Below are 19,469 nucleotides of genomic sequence, written 5' to 3'. Positions count from 1 at the left end.
TGCAGGTTTCCCCCTCCCCTGGTTTGATAGACAGTGAGGGGAGGGAAAAAATAGTTTGGGAGAGATAGAGTGGAGTAAGATGAAGATTAAGCAAAAGGAGTAAAGATAAGGAAGAAAGAATGAATTGAAAGTAGTAGAAATCTGTATCTAAATCTAATCATAGGACAGCTAAACTAAGCTACTCTGGAGGCAAGAAATGTACTTAGACTAGGGTGATTCCCACAGGAAAAAGGAAGCAAGAAAATTAATTTCCTACTTCCCTGATTGAATGGTAGGAATCACCCAACAAGATGTCCTCTATCTTAGATGAGAACTGTGATTGATTCCCCATTTTTCCACATGAGCAGCAAACCTTAATCTGGTGAAGGGGTTTGTTTCCCCACTCCTTTAATAAAGCCTGCTGGATGACCTTGGACTAGGCACAGTTCTCTCAGAACTCTTGCAGCCCCACCTACCTCACAAGCTGTCTGTTGTTGGGAAGGGAAAGAAAGGTGACTGTAAGCCACTCTGAGATTCCTTAAAGGTAGAGAAAAGTGAGGTATAAAAACTATCTCTTCTTTTTCTTCTTCATCTACGAAGATACAAGAAACTCGGACAAGCTTTTAACTTCATAAATCAAGTATCTGTGAGGCTCTTAACATTATAAATTTACAATATGAAAAGAAGTCTTTTTAAATTAAAAAAAAGCTGGATGGGTACCAGATTTTATATCCTTTTATTTGAGAGAGCTTCAAACAAAAAACAGAAACACTCTAAATTTAGATAAATTGGAATGCTATTCTTCAACACATGCCAATTTAAAGTTAAACCTAGCAAATTTAAATACTGAAACATCTAAAAATCAGTTCTGTATTTGAATGGCCCAGTTTATTAAAAAATGTCAAGGTAACTCCAGGATATGGTAAATGCCTATTACCACTCTTCACATTTTATATTGCCTAGTTTATTCAAAAAATACATGATGCAAATTTATGGGACAGGAGATCAGTAGATGTACAGAAGATCCTGTTTTGGAGTTACATATGCATACACATCATTTGATGGCTCAAAAGACTAAACTCTACTGAGCCTAAGATGATGTCAAATAACATTAACATTGTGGTGATCAGTAAAGACTTTTTCCAACCAACATCTCTTGATGCTGCAGTCACTGAATAATAAACATTCATATGTGATTTCAAATTTAAGATTGAATGACTCTTAAAAGGTAAAGTTTCCCCTTCAGTTGTTCCAACCCTGGGCAAGCCATTTTTGTGGGGTAGTTTGCCATTGCTTTCCCCGGCTATTCATTACCCCCTAGCTATGAGCAAGGTACTCATTTACCGACCAAGAAATGGATGGATGGCTGAGTTGACCATGAGCCAGCTGCCAGGATATCTGACCCACAGAGGGCTGGAACTCCTGACCGTGTGAGTGGCAGTGCAAGCACTTAACCGCTATGCCACACGGCTCCTGAATGACTCTTAGGCAATCCTAAACAATGCTACACCTTTTTGAGTCGATTGACTGCAATGGATTGAGAAAGGTGTAACCCTGCTTAGGACTGCACTACTAAAGTCAGAAAAGAGATGTCCACATTATCAGCAAAATGTTCTGCAACAGATGACTTGCCATGATTTCATATACTTACAAAAAAGACAAACTCGTTTTGCATAATCTGAAGTGACGAAGAATAATGATGTGCCATCACATCATTGTAACTGAACTTTGAAGAGAACATTGTGATGCAATTTAAAACCAAAAAATGAAACAAGGCCCTTTTATCTTTCTACTTTCAAGTATTATGGCTGCAACTGTGAAGCACTGGAAATTTTTTACATTTTTTTCAAAACTTACTTGTACATTTCTTTTTACAAAGAATTATAAAATGTATATAAGATGCTGAAAAACCTATTTATCATTTTAAGTTTTTTTTCATTTCTAGAGAGCATCTTGAAAAACATTTAAGAATAAAAACCATAGACTCTGTAAAGTACAAAAATTTACATTTCTGCACAGCTTCTGTGCTTTAGCTGTTTGATTTCTTTATATACAAATATAATAATTTGTGCTTCAAATGACAACTTTAGTAAAACTTATAAAGTTAGTCTATGATATAACTATGCAAAAAGATTTGGACATAGAAAGAAACAAAGTAAAAATAAACTTTAATTTAAAAAAAACTATAGCAATTTTCAATGAGGCTATGTCAGGGTTGGTGTTTCAGTATTTTAGTTTTCTGAACTAATGCTAAATTCAAACAACTAGTATGATAATCATCAAGTCTTCCAATTCTCAAAATTATTCCTTTAAAGGCCGTGATTAATGTAGTAACATTCACCCATTTCAAATAAATTCTTCATTAATATTTTCAGTTCTTCTTGGTGAGTTTCCAGCTATGATGATCTTCGTCCAGTTTCTAGCAAACAAACACACTAGTTTAAGTTACAGATTACCAAATTTACATGTAGTAGATGCTTAAGTCCAGTTGCCATTTATTTTGCCCTGACTTAGATGGCCCAGGGCCAGGCTAACCTGATCTCATCAGATCTATGAAGCTAATCAGGGTCAGCCCTGTTTAGTATTTGGATGGGAAACCAGCAGGGAAATTCAGGGTTGCTACACAGAAGCAGGAAATGGCAAATCACTTCTGTCTGTCTTTTGCCTTGAAAACCCTGTGGGGTTCCCACAGGTTGGCTAGAACTTCACAGCACTTCCCACTTCCACTACTTATTTGTTTCATTTAGACTCTGCCTCACTCACTAAGGCCGTTTCTGCACGGGCAATTAATGGCGGCCTGGAGACGGTAAAAACGCCGTCTCCAGGCCGCCATTCGCACAGGGGCGAAGCTGCTTCGCAGCCGCGCCGCCCTCGTGCCGCCCACCCGTCGCGAAGCCGGCGTTTCCCCAGAGCCCTTGGAAGCGCTCTTTTTGGGGAAACGCCGCCTTGAGCCGCTGCCGAGCGAACGGCAGCAGCTTCGCGATGCCTCCCCCACCCGGCACTTACCTTGTCCCCGGGGCCTCCAGCGCGTCGCCGAGGCCTGGGGACACGCCCCCCTGCCCTGCGCCGCTGGAGCAGGCGCGCAGGGCCAGGGGGACGTGTCCCCAGGCCTCGGCGACGCGCCGGAGGCCCGGGGACATGCCAGGTTGGCCAGGCGTCGGCGCTCTGTGGCGCCGGCTGCCCGGCTGTTTCCAGGACCGTCCATGCGGACGGTCCCAGCGTCGTCGGGTTGGCGTCGTAAACGCCGACCCGGCCGCTTCCGCCTTCGTGCGGAAACGGCCTAAGCCTCAAGTTCGATTGCAACTTTTTAAAAATGCAGTAGGAATAGGAATACATACAACCCACAAAATTAGAGAATTCACAAATACATACTTCAGTATAAATGCCAACCAATTTAGCCCACTGGATGGCTGTGTATATCTTTCATTTTTAAGGAAGGCAATAAGCAATATATGGAAATGTGATATATTAATACTTAAACAATTGCCAGTAAGCTTACACTTCTTTTCTTCATTCTAGTCAAAAAATGCAAGAAAATTATTTTAAAATGTCTATCTTGCTTATGTCTATCTTATAAAGGTAGTGGTAGGGGGATGGGACAATATGATTGTATAAAACATCACAGTAAATGTTTAAAAACGCTGTGTTGTAAAGGGTTAAGTCTTCTCAGGCTTTGTGAAAATTGAGAATGTAAACTGAGTGATATTAGCACATGGCGTGTATCAACCTAAACCTGATTATAAGCACCTAAGGTGGTTGAAAGCCCCTGCCTTGAAAAGTGTCCTCAACCCAACATACTGGCCAGTCCAAACTGCTGCAGTAACAAGTGATGGGCTATCCAGTGGGCCACAAGCTGTCTGAGGAAGAAGAGTCTTCCTTCCTTCTTTCCCCTCCCAGTAGTTCCCAGAATACCTGGCATGAGGATTTCAGCTGCCCTGGGAACTACAGCGCCCAGTATGTGCTGGTTGCCTTAGTCACTGATGAACAGTGCAAGGCCTCTTTTATTCCACCTATGCATCCATCAAGACAGCAGCAAGTAAATGGGGATGGAGTGGGGAGAGTTAGTGAGGAAAGATGTCTTCTTTGGTTGAGGCTGTCACACTCATTTTGTAGTGCAGATGAGCATTAATAAGCCACTGAAATTCAAACTGATGACCAGGGAGTGCAAACTGTTAGCAGGCTCTTTTATTGTAGTCAAATGACTCAATTAAAAAAAGTAAATAATTGCTAGAGCTGTTTCATAAGTTCTTTTTCAATAGCTTGCACAGATGTTCATGCAGTGCTATAATAGACAGCTCCAATTGTCATTCATAATTCTAACTGATCAAGAAGTTATGCAAGTTTTCATAATTCTGCATAAGCAAAAGAACACTGCTGGATTTTGTTTCATTTTTTTGTGAAGCAACACTCTAACAAGAGTGTCTGATTGGAAGATACCTCATCTATGTGAAGCATCATCTTTTGAATTGTATTTATTTACTTCATTTGTACTCTGCCTTTCCTTTTAATGGGGACTCAAACTTGCATCATTCTTCTTTCCGTCCTTTATCATTACAACAACCTTGTGGTGATCTCTAGGCTGAGAGATCACCCAACAAGCTTTGGTTTTTCTTCCGATCATATAAATCTTTCCCCTTTTACTACTACTCAGCAAGCTTGCATAACATGAGTGAGGATTCGAACACAGTTTCTGATATACTAGTCCGACACTCATAATTCATTATCAGCTCATCATGATTATCCTTTAAGTGACAACAAAGGACATTTTACACCAAGATTATAATGCAAGTTTGAATATTTTTTTTTAAAAAACCAAATATATAATACCTTAAATAAGCTTTCTGCTCTCCACACTTAAAAGTTCTTGAAAATTTCTAAGTCTCTAGCAGGTACAGGAGGTGTTTTGTTCCAGTCATCTTCAGGATAAGCTTCAAAATTAGATGTATCACCATCATTTGATACCTTCGGCACTATAGGAGGCTGAATTAAAAAAAAGATTGAGAAAGCGTACTTAAAACCTGGTTGAGATACTAACCCCAAAGATTTTTCTATAGCACAGGGCATAACATTAGGTCAAGTTGCTATCGTTTGGCTTTAGATGTTCTGGTGTACAGGTGATTTCTGAATCTGAATTTGTTCTGTCCCACAGTTCCTGACAAACACTAACATAAATAAAATGGATTCTGCAACAATTCATTGAGGATGTTACTGAGTTTTAATGTAAGCAACTGGACTGAATTTGCCTATAACTTCAGTATTTTTGCAAGCCTTTTATACAGCATAAGAATGAAATGCTGTATAAATTTATATAAACTATAGCAAAAAACTCAAATAAAAAAATGCAGTTCACCTTTAATTTTCTTTGGGGTACAGCATCCCAGTCTATAGACCTGAACCATCGGTGCCTCTTCACATCATCTGCTCCATTCTTTCCAGGGGAAAAATGTATTTATTTACATACCAAGACGTTCCAATTTATATTATTACAGCAAAAACTATCCTTCCATAGTCCTTGATAACTCAATCTGTTTTTTCTAAACAAGTTTTATTCATTTCATCAGTCATACATTAAAACAATAATATGATACAAACAACAACATAAATCTCATTCAATATCACATTTCGCAATACAGTTCTTTCTTTAAAAACTTCCATCTAGGAGATTCTAATCCCATATCACTATTATAATTAATGCTTATCAAAATTCAATCAATCATCATAATTTATTCTGATCCTTCTACCTCTAATGAAAGACCTATTATAAATCTCTTCACATTATTACAACAACCTTTAAATAACACAAGATCAAAATCGCAAAGAAGTTAATTATCTTAGTATCCTGAGCTACTTCTTTATACTCTTTTTGAACTAATACTGAACACCTAATGTTAGGTATTTGTAATCCTCTTTTTCTTTAATATATTCCACTAATAAATCCCGGTCCTCTCAAAATTTCTCTAAATTCTGATATTTCATAGATATAAATATAGAAAAGCAAGAAATAATTCAAACTGGAATTTTATTTTTGTAGTCAAATAAAGGTGCTCCGAAAATTTCAAAATATTACTCAAGGTAGCCACACTGCTACAATTTGAATACACCAGACTAATTTAATTCTACACACTGAAAATATGGAATTGCTAAACTTTAATCACATGCAAAAGTCATTTATTATGTCCCATTATTAGAATGATATGTAACAGCAAATATGCATGTATTTCACAGATCCTAATGTATTAGATTTTGGTCTTAAAATCATTTGCCAGACTGAAAGAAAACCATACATGTTCATAATGGTTTGTATGAAAAGGTCAATTTTTGTTTGCAATATTTAAAACTTACCTTCATGTTCCCTAACCGCCTTGTTCTGTCAACCACAAGCAGCTTTTTAATAAGGTCCCTATAAAAATGGAAAATATTAGTTGCATTTCATACCTAGTATATTTAATGTAGTCACCTGATTTTGGCTGGATAGAAACTGTAATACTAGAACAAAGCACTGGCGTAATGCCCATTGGGAAAGGTGGGCAGCTGCCCAGGGCATCACCTTGTGGGGGGCATCAAAATGCTGAGTTCGTTTTTGGGTATTTTTAGTGGTTTTCCATTTTTGGCCTGCAGGGCTTAGTTTTTAGGCATAGCTGGCACTAAATTTTTAGCCTGTAGTCATCAGGGAGACTGTCCTTATGCTACCCCCAAGTTTGGTGAGGTTTGGTTCAGGGGGGCCAAAGTTATGGACCCTCAAAACTGTAGCCCCCATCTCCTATTAGCTCCCATTGGAAACAATGGGGGATAGGGGCACCCCCTTTGGGAGTCCATAACTTTGGACTCCCCTGAACCAAACTCCACCCAAACTTGGGGGGTAGCATAAGGACAGTCTCTCTGATGATTAACGCTTAAAACAATGTGGTGTCAGCTTAGCCTAAAAAAAACTGTGTTCTGGCAGGCAATTCAATGTCCTGGTGCAAAATAAATTTGGTTGTAGTGGAGTGGCCGCCCATGGGGGGGGGGGCATCCAACTCAGGTTTTGCCCAGGGCTACAGTTTGCCCAGGGCTGCCTCGTTACGCTCCTGGAACAAAGTGTATAGCTTTTTACCTGGTGTGGTTTACCTTGGTATGGTTCTAAATGCCCACTACCCAAAATATGGATTGTAGACAAATGCTAAAACTAGAATGCTAAACCACAGTTTGCATTGGGCTTATTAACTTTGGTTATAGTAACTGTAATTTATCATAACATTACATAGCAGAAGTCAGTTTGTTCAGTAGCACCATCTTCCTAAAGGATGGATTTAATCAGCTTTTCCATTGGCTGATTTGATCACCAAAAAAGCTATGCTGCAGATCAGGAGACCTTTGCTGACAAAAGGGATGCATGGCAGGTGTTGGATTAAGGAGGGGAACTGAGAGACAAAGGTGACTGAATTCAACTCTCATTTTCTGCATACACGTAAGGACATACAAAGCAACAGAAAAACATGAAGTTGCGGCTGCATGCAACTTGCTAGGGGTGCTTTCTCAGGACTCTGCTTCCTACTGCCTTTTCTCCAATGCCTGCCCCATCTCCCACTAGTGATGATTTTTTTTAAAATGTAAAAAAGAAATTCAGGAAGTCAATGAAACAACTATTTATTATTTATTTTATTTTGCAAAATTTATATAGATAGAGATAATTCTTAGTGATGAGCAAGGAGGAACAGATTGTGTGGTTCTCATGTTGTATTCTATAACAAGATTTGCACAAATGCAATTTAAACAGACTAGGTTACTGTAATGTCTGAAGGCAGCCATGGAAAGCAATCTTACAGTTAAAAACAGTTTCTACTATTTATTTTATAACACTAGATATATCATTTTTCAGTAGCAAACAATTGAAAGTTATCTTTGCCACTCCCCCTTTTTTTAAAAAAAGCAGCTTAATAAAGAGCCTAGTTGAAACAAGTTTTAATTGTGTTTTTGCTTTCAATATTGTAGGGAGGCTTTCTTGATGAAAAGTTATTTTTAATGTGGTCTCAGCTAGTCTACTGAAATTTTGTCTTAGCAGATCTTGAACAAACTCTCATGGCACAAGCTCAAGGATCCTCTTGAAACAAAGGATTAAAGAACTAAAAAATACCCGAGCTTGTTGTCCAAGCTTGAAGAAGCTCTTTAATCCAAGTGAACTAAAGCTTAGACAGAATTTCCATCTATCCCTTCTAGTAAGATTTTTATTCAAGCCAACACACTTACTTTACATATAAATCCAAATGTCTTGGGAAATCTATTTTGCCAGCAAGTATCTTCTGATATATCCCAAATGGGTTATCATCGAAGAATGGAGGAAATCTGCTCAGAAGAGAAAACACATCAAAAAATGCAGCTGTTAGTTTAAAAAGAATCTGAGAAGTATGATACAAGCAACATTACAACATATTTTATATCTACTCTTCAAATATTAGGCTTTTTCATGCAGCTCTACACCACCCAAAAGATTTGAAGTTTCACCTGTTCCGCAAAAACAGAGGTATAACCTTTGTAATATAATTTTCCAACAGATATAAAAACTGCTTTGTAAAGCAGTTATCTAGGTCTTCAGTACCTCACCAAAATAATTTATCCAAATATTTTCTATTGGCTCTGCTCATCTGGCTTACTTCACTTAGCTGTTTGCTAAACCATCTCTCTTGTTGACTTCCATCCCCATCTCTGCGGGCACTGACCCCAGTGGAAGAGACAGATGTGCTGGTGGCCACCCTTCCCTCAGCCCCACCATCGCAAAATTCGAAATTCCAGGCTGTGGCGAGGCTACACTGGCATCCCAGTAGGATGACAACATGGGGTGGATGGCTGAGCCAGAGCGTTCTCAGGGGTGGAGGATATGATAGTCAGCTCCACTCAGTGTTTAGGACTGGGAGTATGGTGCCCCAGCCCTTGGACTTATGCCACCTTTTGTCAAAGTATCAACTGTTCTGTGACATTCCAAGTTCCTAAAACTATTTTTTTAAGATGCACCTGAAAACTTTATTAGAATTCTTTTATGCTTTTATCTTAAAATATTTGTACTGGTGTTATTAAAGGAACAGTGTCATGACACTGGGCATTCTATTACTGCAGGAGTTGAAATGTGCCATCTTGTGTATTAAAGTATTTTATAATCAGTGTCATTTATATTCTGACACTAAGTTGCCATTCATAATTAGATAGTGATCCAAAAGAAGGCATTTCATAAACAGATGGCCTACAGATTGTGTGAGGCACTCTTTATGCAGAGTGCTTACTAAGGCAAACTGTTCTCTGATTGCCTTTCACAGCCTTAGCAGCTTGTAGAAACCATAGGTCCAACCCTTCCATGAAGCAAGTTAACAGGACTGTTTCAGGAAGCAGATGGCAGAGCACAACAGACTGAATATTGCCAAGCAACCTGAAACAAAAATTAAATTCAGCATTATTTATTCCCTTTGCACAAATGGATAGGGAACATGTCTGCCATCAAGCAACTGCAATATGGTGAGTTTAAATTGGTTGCGCATTTCCAGTCATTCACATATCTGAGACGGAAAAAGACAGGGTCTTGTTGAGGGTGACACCACAGAGTGACTCACAGACACAAGTTATCCCATTGCTTAGACAAGGTGTCAGTGACGTGTTCCCACAGGCCCCATACCTATACATACCATGCCTGGAAGCCAAGCACACTGACACTTTTTTAAAAGTACATTAAAGTGTATAAATAAGGGTATAAAAGCATTCAGCATCTGAGGAACTTAGATGCATGTTTGTCCAACAAGATGCAGCAGAAAGCATGAAGATAGTGGCATCCTTTTCAGTATGGATTATCACTGCCATTTGTAATGCTCTAGCTACTGATTCTAGTCAATGGTACTGCTGAGACCAGCTACCGACCAGGCATTACAGCTGCCCAACACATCAGGATAGAACCACTGCCACAGGCAGAAATTATCCCCATACCCCAGGTACAGGGATAGATCTGCAGCCTCACCAGCAGCAGTCAGCCTGGCTTGCCTACTAAGGCAGAATTAATACTTGGAGAGAAAAACCTCTAGTTCAAAGAAAGGGTCAGGAGCAGGATGCCATATAAATATAATCTGTAATATATCCATCCATACATTGTATAGTCAATAAAAACTAGGGCTTGTCCAAGTTAACAATGTTATTTGATCTGAATAGGGAGGAGTTCATGTATGTTATACTTATGCAAGAAGGTTATATAGGAATGCGCCACTTCCCAGTATCTGGGGAAAGCTGTCATATCTGCATAACCAAATGTTTCCAGTGGCACATCAACAAGACTGCTGCTATTATTTATCAGTATAAATTAGCTGAACATTGATCACACAGACACATTTAATAATTTTTATTTATATGTATCTGTGTGATCAAAATTCAGTTTGCATGTAATGTTCAATTACAGATCTGGGTCAATTACTTCCTTTACTGACTGCCATGACAGTTATTTAGGACTGGTCACATTGTTGGATTCCTGACAGTTCTTGTGTACTTTGAATGGGAAAACATTAAGATATTTATTTCCTAGAATAGACTAGACTGTAACGCTTAAACCAAACAAGGTTGACTGAAATTTGGTTGAATGGATCTTCAATCAGTTTCAGGTAAGATCGTCCATAAAACACGGAAAGTGATAAAAGAACATCAGTGTACAGCACAGGTCCAGAAAACCTGCTGAACTTGTGGGCTCCCATATTTGGATAACTGAGTGTGGTCAGTTAATTCTACAGTGTTCCCTGCCCTAACATTTACAGTTTTAAACCTAAAATCCTATTTCCTTGTTGATTGTTTATATTTGTGTGGTGTGTGTGTGTTTGAAAATAGCTCTGGTTTTGTTTCTTTGAAAACTAAAGCATCTTATCCAATTACTCATGCCTCTGTTGAGTGGGTTTATACAGAGATACAAACTTTTGAACCTTTTTCTCCCTACTTTACCTCCCTGGTTCAGTGGGAAAGGTGGAAAACTTGGATGGAAAATCACGATTTAGGTGATGTTTAGTCTCAGGATACCAGCCAAATTGGCTTCTGCCAATTTGCCAACTTTTTGCACTCAAACATTTATTTGTACAATTCACTTAATGTCTGCTAGCAACAAAGCAAGTTGGAATGGTTTACATTATTCTGAGAATGCTGCCATCTACTGGATTAAAACATTTTCCCAAATGAGGCTTATGGAACAGAAAGGTCATTTATGCACTTGTGGTCTGCTCCAAAGTGAGCGGACATTCCCTTCAGGTCAGCAAGGCAAGTTTTCTTCATTCCTAAACTCACTGTGCCACAGATTTGCAGGGAAAGCGAAGGAGATGATCTTGTTTGGGTTTTCTTGCTCCTCCCTACCTTTTCCCAATCTAGTTCCACCATTTCAGATCAATAAGAAGGGCTTTTAAATTTTTTTTAAAGTCTAAAGGTCTATCAATGAAGCAATGGACCCTGAAAGTGAAGTAACACTGTAAAGAAATCAAAAAACAAAACAAAAAGCTGCAGGCCATGGAAACAAGGAAGTGGTGGTGGGGGTAGTAGTTCCAAAAGTTCCACCATTGCATAGCAAAATGCTCTGAAGGGCATTTTTAAAATAAAATTAGTGGTGAAAATCTACTGATAGAGAAACGGACACTCTGAAATCCAGAAAACGCAAGACGAAGGATGGGGAGCAAAAAAAAAAAGTGGCAAAAAGCGTTGCAAGGAAATAAGCACGGCAACGACGGGCGAGCAATAAGGCAGGGAAGATTGGATCAGCTAAGGTTGCTTTGCAGCAGGGTAATCAAGTCAAAAAAGTGAAAATAAAATTTAGAAGGTAGTGTACAATACAGATTTCACAACTTGTAATGAATAAAAAAAATACACAGCAACAATATAATCAATCTCCTAAAGCAGCTCTTCACTGGAGGATTTCAAGCCAAGGCCAGACACCCACATGCTAGAAATGCTCTCGTGTTTGGGTTCTGCACTGAGCAGGCAACTGGACAACATGCCCCATAAACCCTTTCCAATTCTATGATTCTGCCCATATTATCCTAAGCACAGTTACTCTCTTCCAAGTCCACTGAAGTAAATGTCTTCCAGCTGTATGATTAGGTATGGCAAGAAATCTTCATATATATTTGAAAGTTTACTAAAGCAAATTGGTTTGTTTCCAACCGAACTTTTGCATTAATAGCAAGAAATACAACTGCCATTGCTTAATGAATGCACATAAGTGGTATGCAAACATATACTACAAGACGTAAAATTTTGTGTTTATCGATACATGTTTGTTTGTAGGACATGTGCTTGTGTATAGTGAGTAATGTGATTCATACTGACTTGTACTGTCAAATATAAAATTTAATTTAGCTTCATTTAAACACACCACAAAATGTATCTGTATCAGTGATACAGTTAGGTAGTATTAGAGTCTGGATTTGAGGATATTATGGGGACTCCCTTCACATGAAACGATAGTCTGGTTTGGGTTCCACAGCTGAGCTCTAAAGTTGTACCCATGGAGTACTTCCCCAGCATTGGTAGTCCAGCACCCACAGATCCACTGTATCTCCCTCTCTCCTTTAAAAAACAAACATTCTTGTTTTGTGAGTGTAAGCTTGTGAGTTAAGCTTAAATAAACTTTAAAAAATAACAAGTAAGCATGGCACAATTTAAAGATTTCTTCAGCAGCACTGGCCCAAAAGTCTTCAGCCAAAGAAATAGGTGTCTTTTGAAGATGGAATTAACTCAGGATTTCAATGAATACCGGTGCTTTTTAAAAGTTCTCCAGACATGACAACCATTTATCCATGAACCTATGAAATGACTCAGTCACATGGACAGGGTCATGGGAAATATCAGTGTTTCCTATGGAATCATACCCTCTTTGGAGAGAGGGCAATCATTTTGCAGAAAAAATACCCAGGTCATAAGTTCATCCACACATTGTGGCCTTTTCGGGAGAGCCTCCAGTTATGACGGAACCAGTCATAAGTCAGCAACACCTCTGCCGCTGAACATTTAAAGGGCACCATTTCCATACATGAAAATTAGGGTTTTTTTAAAAAAAAAAAATAAACTCTTCTAATTTTTAAAGGGCAGCCATTCAGCTGATTATATGCTATGATAATTTTATAAAACATTAACTTTCACTCTCTTCCTTCAATATGTAGTATAAAGGAACTTTGAGGCAATTAGCTACAAAATTGGATTTTTTTCCCCATTATTATCCAAAACATGAAAAAAATGACTGTATTTGTACTTATGTGTTCCCTGTCCCTTCTCTTGAACTTACCCAGATAACATTTCAAATATTAGAATGCCCAGAGCCCACCAGTCTACTGCTCTTCCGTGACCTTTACTCTGTATGACTTCTGGGGCAAGATATTCTGGGGTACCACACAATGTCCATGTCCTAAGAAAAGAAAATGAAACTTACATTTAAACACTGTTCACATTTATAAGGAGTGAATTTCAAGACATAAAGCAAAGGGCAACCACCAAAAACAGCACTGGACAATGCAAGATTTTAAAAAAACTACACCTACACATTAATACAGGAATTACTTGGATATCTTATAAAGATGGCAATTCTCAGTAAATGCAGTTAGTTAATGTTTTCCTTCATATAAGAAAACCATCTGCATTCATGTAAATTTGAAATACTGTTCATGACAAGTATTTATAGGCTAACACTAGCATCATCTTTAAAGGGCTTGCATGAAGTAGGAAATAGAAAAAAATATCTCCTAAGGCCACAGACAAAAAGGAAAGGAAATTTCAATTCATCTCAATAACGACTGCACTGATTTCAACCCTGTGAGTATGCAAATGGCAGGTAATATTGTACAACATTTCATTTGAGCCATTTATAACTAGATGACTGAAAGGCCTTTCCCCACTTACCTTAAGTCCCGCACTACTCTCCTCAAGTAGCGCAGGGTCCCCCGGCACTCCCCACGACAGGGGCGGCGACAGCGCAGCAGCCCCAATGCTGCCGCTGTGGCGCCCCCTCAGCGCGTGGCATCCCTGGCGCTCTTGCAAACAGTGCCTTTTGATGTCGTGGGGACACTAGGCCGCACGCCAGGGATGCTGTGTGCTGAGAGCAGCGCGTGGCATAGGGGGGATCGTGGAGAGTGGAGAAACACCCAAAGAGCTTTCTATTCTGCTGAAATCTAAGTAATGAAGAACTTAACTCTTTACAAACTCCAGGTGCCTGGTCCCCAGAAGTGGAGTGAGGGGGAACTGCACCGGTGCTTGCACACACCTTGCGCCCCTGCTGAAGCACCATCCACCCCACCGTGCCCCAGAATGCCCATTACACCCCCTCCACAGCCCAGCCATGCCCCCTCTGCTGCTCCACCAGGGGCGTTGCACCCCACTTGGGGCGTTGCGCCCCACCAGGCCCCATTGGCGCTACATCATTGCTGATCACAATGGTGACCATAAGTTTTCTTCTGGCAACTGAACCTACAAACTATGGATCTCTTGCTGCTGTAAAAGGAATAGGGAGGACCACAAACAGGAGCAGGCAAACAGAGCAATATGAGCAAAACTGTCCTCCCCTCAGCCTTGGCACAGCCCAACTGCACCTCTCAGCTGGGCAAACTTATTCAGCTGCTTCCAATCATCTTGTTGTAGCAAAATGTCTAGCTTGTTTCCATCTGGCAACACTGTGCTTCTCATGCTTGCATCTCTATCTCTCTCACATATTCACTTCTGGACACAGGAGGCCAAGACTCTGGCTGCTTTGGTTTTGGTGAGGTACATAAAGGAAGATGGTTGTCTGGTGATAGCCAGGCACTCGAGTCCTCCATTATAACTTCTTAAGTTTCTGACTAAGGTAAATGGGTGAGAAGGAGCAGGTGAGATGAGATTGGTGAACAGCTCCAAGAGAATCAGAACCACTCAGAAGAGTGAAAAAGCACTGACATAGAGTGAAGAAGGGCAGTGATAGACAGGAGTGAGGGGAAAAATGAAGTCCGGTGTAGCACCTTGAAGATTAACAGCATTTATTTCACCACCAGCTTTCATGAGATAAAGATTACTTCCTTAGACACATAGGAGCAAAGATAGACTGATTTTCTGTGCAGTGTTTAGTGAATGGGATTAAAGCCTATTAATGGGCTCCCAAAATGTAGTCTGTTTAATTAAGCAGACTTTTTAAAGAATATGAAAATTTCCTCCATGTTCCACAATGTAGACAGGAAATACAGCAAACATTTAATAACATATATAATCTGAATGGTCCCAAGTTACATATTCTGCCTGTGATGCTCATTGAAATGTTAGTCAAAGGCAGAGTTATGAGGAGTAATGATGAAAATTTCTGTTTTCCAGTACAGTCCAAGATCCTAGTTTTATAATGGATGAGTTTGTTACCATTTTGTTTACCAAGGTAAATTAGCTTGTCATTCAGGATGAGTTTATATAACACTTTAAATCAATTTCAGAGAGTAGCCATGTTGGTCAGCAGTAGATAAACTAGGTGCAACCAACAATATTTCCAGGGTATAAGGTTTGAGAATCAAAACTCCCATTGTCACTTCAAACCAGTTTCCAGTAAATATTCAGGCCCCTTCTTCAGAGACTAGCTCGAGGTGTCTCATATGATGATGTAAATACTACATTTGTTACCAACATGCTTGGCTTCTGAATATTTGGGATGGCTCTCAGATCCTAAGAAAATCTGTTAAGGTCTGACAACCCAGATTTTTTGTGCTTGCTAAAAAATTTGAGACATTAACTCAGTGCAACGATAAAATATGGTAAATTAAAATGCAAGCTATAATTAACTAGAACATACTTTCAAGCATCACATGCTAAATGAACAATTAATTAGCATTATTGCCCCCTCCACCCCAAAAAACAAGCACAATTACATGCAATGAAAATAACTTCGACTGGATGAGAATACAATTGAATGGTTAGGTGGAGGGGAGGGGCTGTAGTTCAGTGGTAGAGCATCTGTGTGGCAAGCAGAAGTCCCAAGTTCAACACTCAGCATCTCAAATTAAAAGGGCTAAGCAGTAGATGATGTGAAATACCTCTAAAGCCCTGGAGAGCTGCTGCCAGTCTAAGTAGACCAGGGGTCTTCAAGCTGTGGCTCTCCAGATGTTCATGGGCTACAATTCCCATCAGCCCCTGCAAGCACGGCCAATTGGCCATGCTAATAGGGACTGATAGGAGTTGTCGTCCATGAACATCTGCAGAGCCACAGGTTGCAGACCCCTGAAGTAGACAATACTGACCTTGACAGACCAAGGGTCAGATTCAGTGAAAGGCAGCTTTATGTGTGTTCAAAGGGATAGATATACCTGTTCTGTGTACATATTACAATATCTTTTTTTAAAAGCTGAGAACAAAAGTCCCATATCTCCCTGTGAAGAATGATACTTTCCTGAAGTTAAACAACTTGTAACAAACTCCACTTTTGAAATATACAAAATTCTCAATATTTAAGAACACTATTGCAACTGAAATATTAACAAAAACTGCAGAATGTAATGTTATTCCCAAGACCTGTATTAGAACATGTTGGCATATATCAACAGGTCAGAGACAACATGTGTTGCACATAAACTGATGCAGTCTTACAATTCAGGATGTTTCTACAATTACCATCTGAAAAAAAAAGCTAATCTGAACCTAGTTTTCTTCTGTTTTTAGTAACAGGAAGAAGCTACACATGTTTACAAAGTCAACCTTACGAAGTAATGGTTAACAGAACAACACGGTGGTTACATTAGGTCACAATTTCTGAAGGGGAATTTTTTTTCTGAAACAGAAATCCACATATGTTAAAAAGGTGAAAGGGCTGGCTATTGTAAATTATCAGCTTATGAAACCTTATAAATTCTTGAGAAAATGCATGTGGGGGTTTTTTTCTGCAGTTGAAACAGTGCACACTAGCACCATCTAGCAGCAGTTATGGATAATATTAAATCTACTTTTAAAACCATCATGTCAATTCTTTGTAAGCTCCTGCATAGTCAGACTGATGTCACCCCCATTAAGATGTGCACATTAACATGCCAGATAGAAGACTTTTAGCACATTAATGTTCCTGCACATCTATGTGTTTTTTTAAAAAAGTTTTATCATAATGATGTTTAAATCTACTCCATCAAGGGCTGCTCTACTGATTACAACAGCCACGTAGTAATCACTTGATATCATTTCACTTGGAGACATGACACGTTAATCTGGTCATATGAATTAGATAATAATTATGCTAAAACATACGAAGATTAAAAAAAACCTTATTGGATATTAAAAACATAATATCAAGTGCATTCTATGGACTTGAACAAGCAGTCAGAGCAGAACATTTTACTTCCTTAAAATGCTATACTGGATCCAACCAGCTTTTCTTAAACAGAATATGAGATTTCCTCTTTGACTATGAAAAGACTATACTGGAAACCATAAGAGCTGCACAGGCTAAAGGCATTTTGGATAGCATCTCTAGTAAGGAGGGGAAATTGATAAAAATGAATGAGAAAGCTTGTTGGATCCAACCCAATAGTTTCAAGAAAGAGACACCCAAGAATTCACAACTCATGTATTTGCTGGCCAGCTGTACATAAATAAAAGGCAGGGAACAGGAAAAGGATCTTTGGTCCTACTGAATGATGCACTGTACTTCTCTGCTTGAGTTTATCCCAGATTAGACTGAAGCCAATTTAATCAGAAGATGATTACCCTGGAACACTGTTACAGAGTATAAGTGGGAATTTCATGCAAACACTTCTGAGGGTTGTTCAGATGACTACAATTGTGTGGCTCTGAAGAAGGGCATGTGCTCTTTCAAAAATTATGGTCATATTTAGCTGTTGTAGTGGCTATGTGATAGCAAACCAAGTTTGTCACCTTGTTTCCTCAAAGTTTTGTGGCTATGTGAGTCCATTTTGCCTGGAACAAAGTGCTATTCATGGTCACCAAAGCCACATTCAATTGGGTTCTGTAAAAAGAGTGATGACAGAAGACTGACAGAGGGACCACAAATTCACTCTGTCTAAACTGGGCTGGTGGGAAGGGGGGCGTCTGTGAAAATGATCGCTGTTCTAGGAAAGCTGCTGGCTGAACACAGGACCCATAAACAGAATGCTCATGTTTTTTTCTAGTTTTGCATTGTTTTTCTTCAGCCTCTAGGCTTTTACAAAAGGAGTTTACCTGGAACACGCTACAAAGGTTAGATGTTGCCTGGGATTGTGTACAGTGTTGTATTTATTGCAAACCTTCTTTGTGCTTGCCAGGACAGCTGCTTCCATAGGAAATTATGCTGGGAGTTTGTCTATCCTATGCAGGGAGCTGGAGTAGTTGGAAACACTCCATTATTGAATAATTTGGAATCTTATACAGTGCTGGAGACCCCAAAAAAAGTAACAGGACAATTTCTGACTCCAGTGGTGTTCCCTTTTGCTTGCAAATCAAGAATAGGGTAAACATTCAGGTGGATATGTTCAAAAGAGTGCTTATTTATTAGAAAGAAGATACATAGATGGCAGCTATTGGCTTCAGGAGAAGGGAGTTCATGCACTCTATAATTCTAACTAGCAAGCAGAACTAAGGAGCAGGGTCTCTACCCTATGAGACTAAACCAACACACACAAATAACAGAGTGAAACAGACTGTTCCATTATAATGTCTACAATATATACACCAGAGTGTTGCTGGGCAAGAAGGAAACAACCATGCTTTGGATAGTGAGGTTGTGGGCCTATATTGCTCAAGATCTTATTTGACCAAAGACATAGCCTGAAGTCTTCAACTTCAAATTAAAACAGAGCTAACTTAGGCTCAACTCCCAACTAGACCAACCAACTGCCAGTCAGGGTAAACAAGATTAGATGAGATTCACTGCATGAGATCAGCTAAGGTTCTTTTTTTATTTTAGCAGGGATCCTATTGCAGTATCTGAAAGAGCCTCTTCTCTAGAGTATGACTTTTCTTACACTGCTTGATCCACAATCCTTATGACTACCATTCAGCCTGGGAGCAGTGCTTCAAGTTTACATTCAGGAAGCTAAGCAGGCATGGCAGCATACAGAAATGGGGACGATTTCCAGACTGGCCCAGCCCTACGGCAGAAGAACTCTATTGGAGGCAACACTATGCTGTACCTCTGCTCCACTGGATGATGGCAGCTTTATTATTAAGAAAATTTATTATGACCCATATTCAGGATTGTACATCTGTGGCTTTTCCCTTCCCCTTGAGATTTACAAAAGCAAATCCTCCCTCATTAATCATCTGGCCCAGGGCACATGCTCAGTATTGATGCTTCAGTCTCACACGCTGCAGCAATATAAATGCTGGCACAAAGTGCTCTTTGCAATCTATCTTCATCAAGTGATAAGAAATCCCCACGTCACAACACCTGCCAATCAATATCCTCTCATGTTTGTACCGATTCAGTTAGCTCGCTAGTATCTAGCCTATTATCATGGCCAGATACTGGAAAGCACAAAGCCTTAAAGCCATGAATCACATGAGAAATACGTTTATACATTGTACAAACA

General features: G+C 39.4%; 1 protein-coding gene across 1 annotated transcript in view; it reads right to left on the bottom strand.

Annotated features, from left to right (window-relative positions):
• Nucleotides 1–2,130: 2,130 nt before the first annotated feature.
• Nucleotides 2,131–19,469, bottom strand: part of PRKX (protein kinase X-linked) — a 66,951-nt gene continuing 49,612 nt past the window's right edge. Inside the window, exons 4-9 of the mRNA XM_048494841.1 lie at nucleotides 13,241–13,360; nucleotides 8,206–8,301; nucleotides 6,322–6,379; nucleotides 5,330–5,407; nucleotides 4,807–4,959; nucleotides 2,131–2,398 (exon numbers count right to left, since the gene is read on the bottom strand). Coding sequence (XP_048350798.1) covers nucleotides 4,834–4,959; nucleotides 5,330–5,407; nucleotides 6,322–6,379; nucleotides 8,206–8,301; nucleotides 13,241–13,360 — 478 coding nt within the window. The 3' untranslated portion in view covers nucleotides 2,131–2,398; nucleotides 4,807–4,833. The remainder of the gene's footprint in view (nucleotides 2,399–4,806; nucleotides 4,960–5,329; nucleotides 5,408–6,321; nucleotides 6,380–8,205; nucleotides 8,302–13,240; nucleotides 13,361–19,469) is intronic.

The sequence above is a fragment of the Sphaerodactylus townsendi genome, linkage group LG04 (assembly GCF_021028975.2).
Source record: "Sphaerodactylus townsendi isolate TG3544 linkage group LG04, MPM_Stown_v2.3, whole genome shotgun sequence".
In the NCBI taxonomy this organism is placed as follows: domain Eukaryota; kingdom Metazoa; phylum Chordata; class Lepidosauria; order Squamata; family Sphaerodactylidae; genus Sphaerodactylus; species Sphaerodactylus townsendi.
Note: the sequence above shows the minus strand (reverse complement) of the source record. Positions and strands in the feature narration are given on the sequence as shown.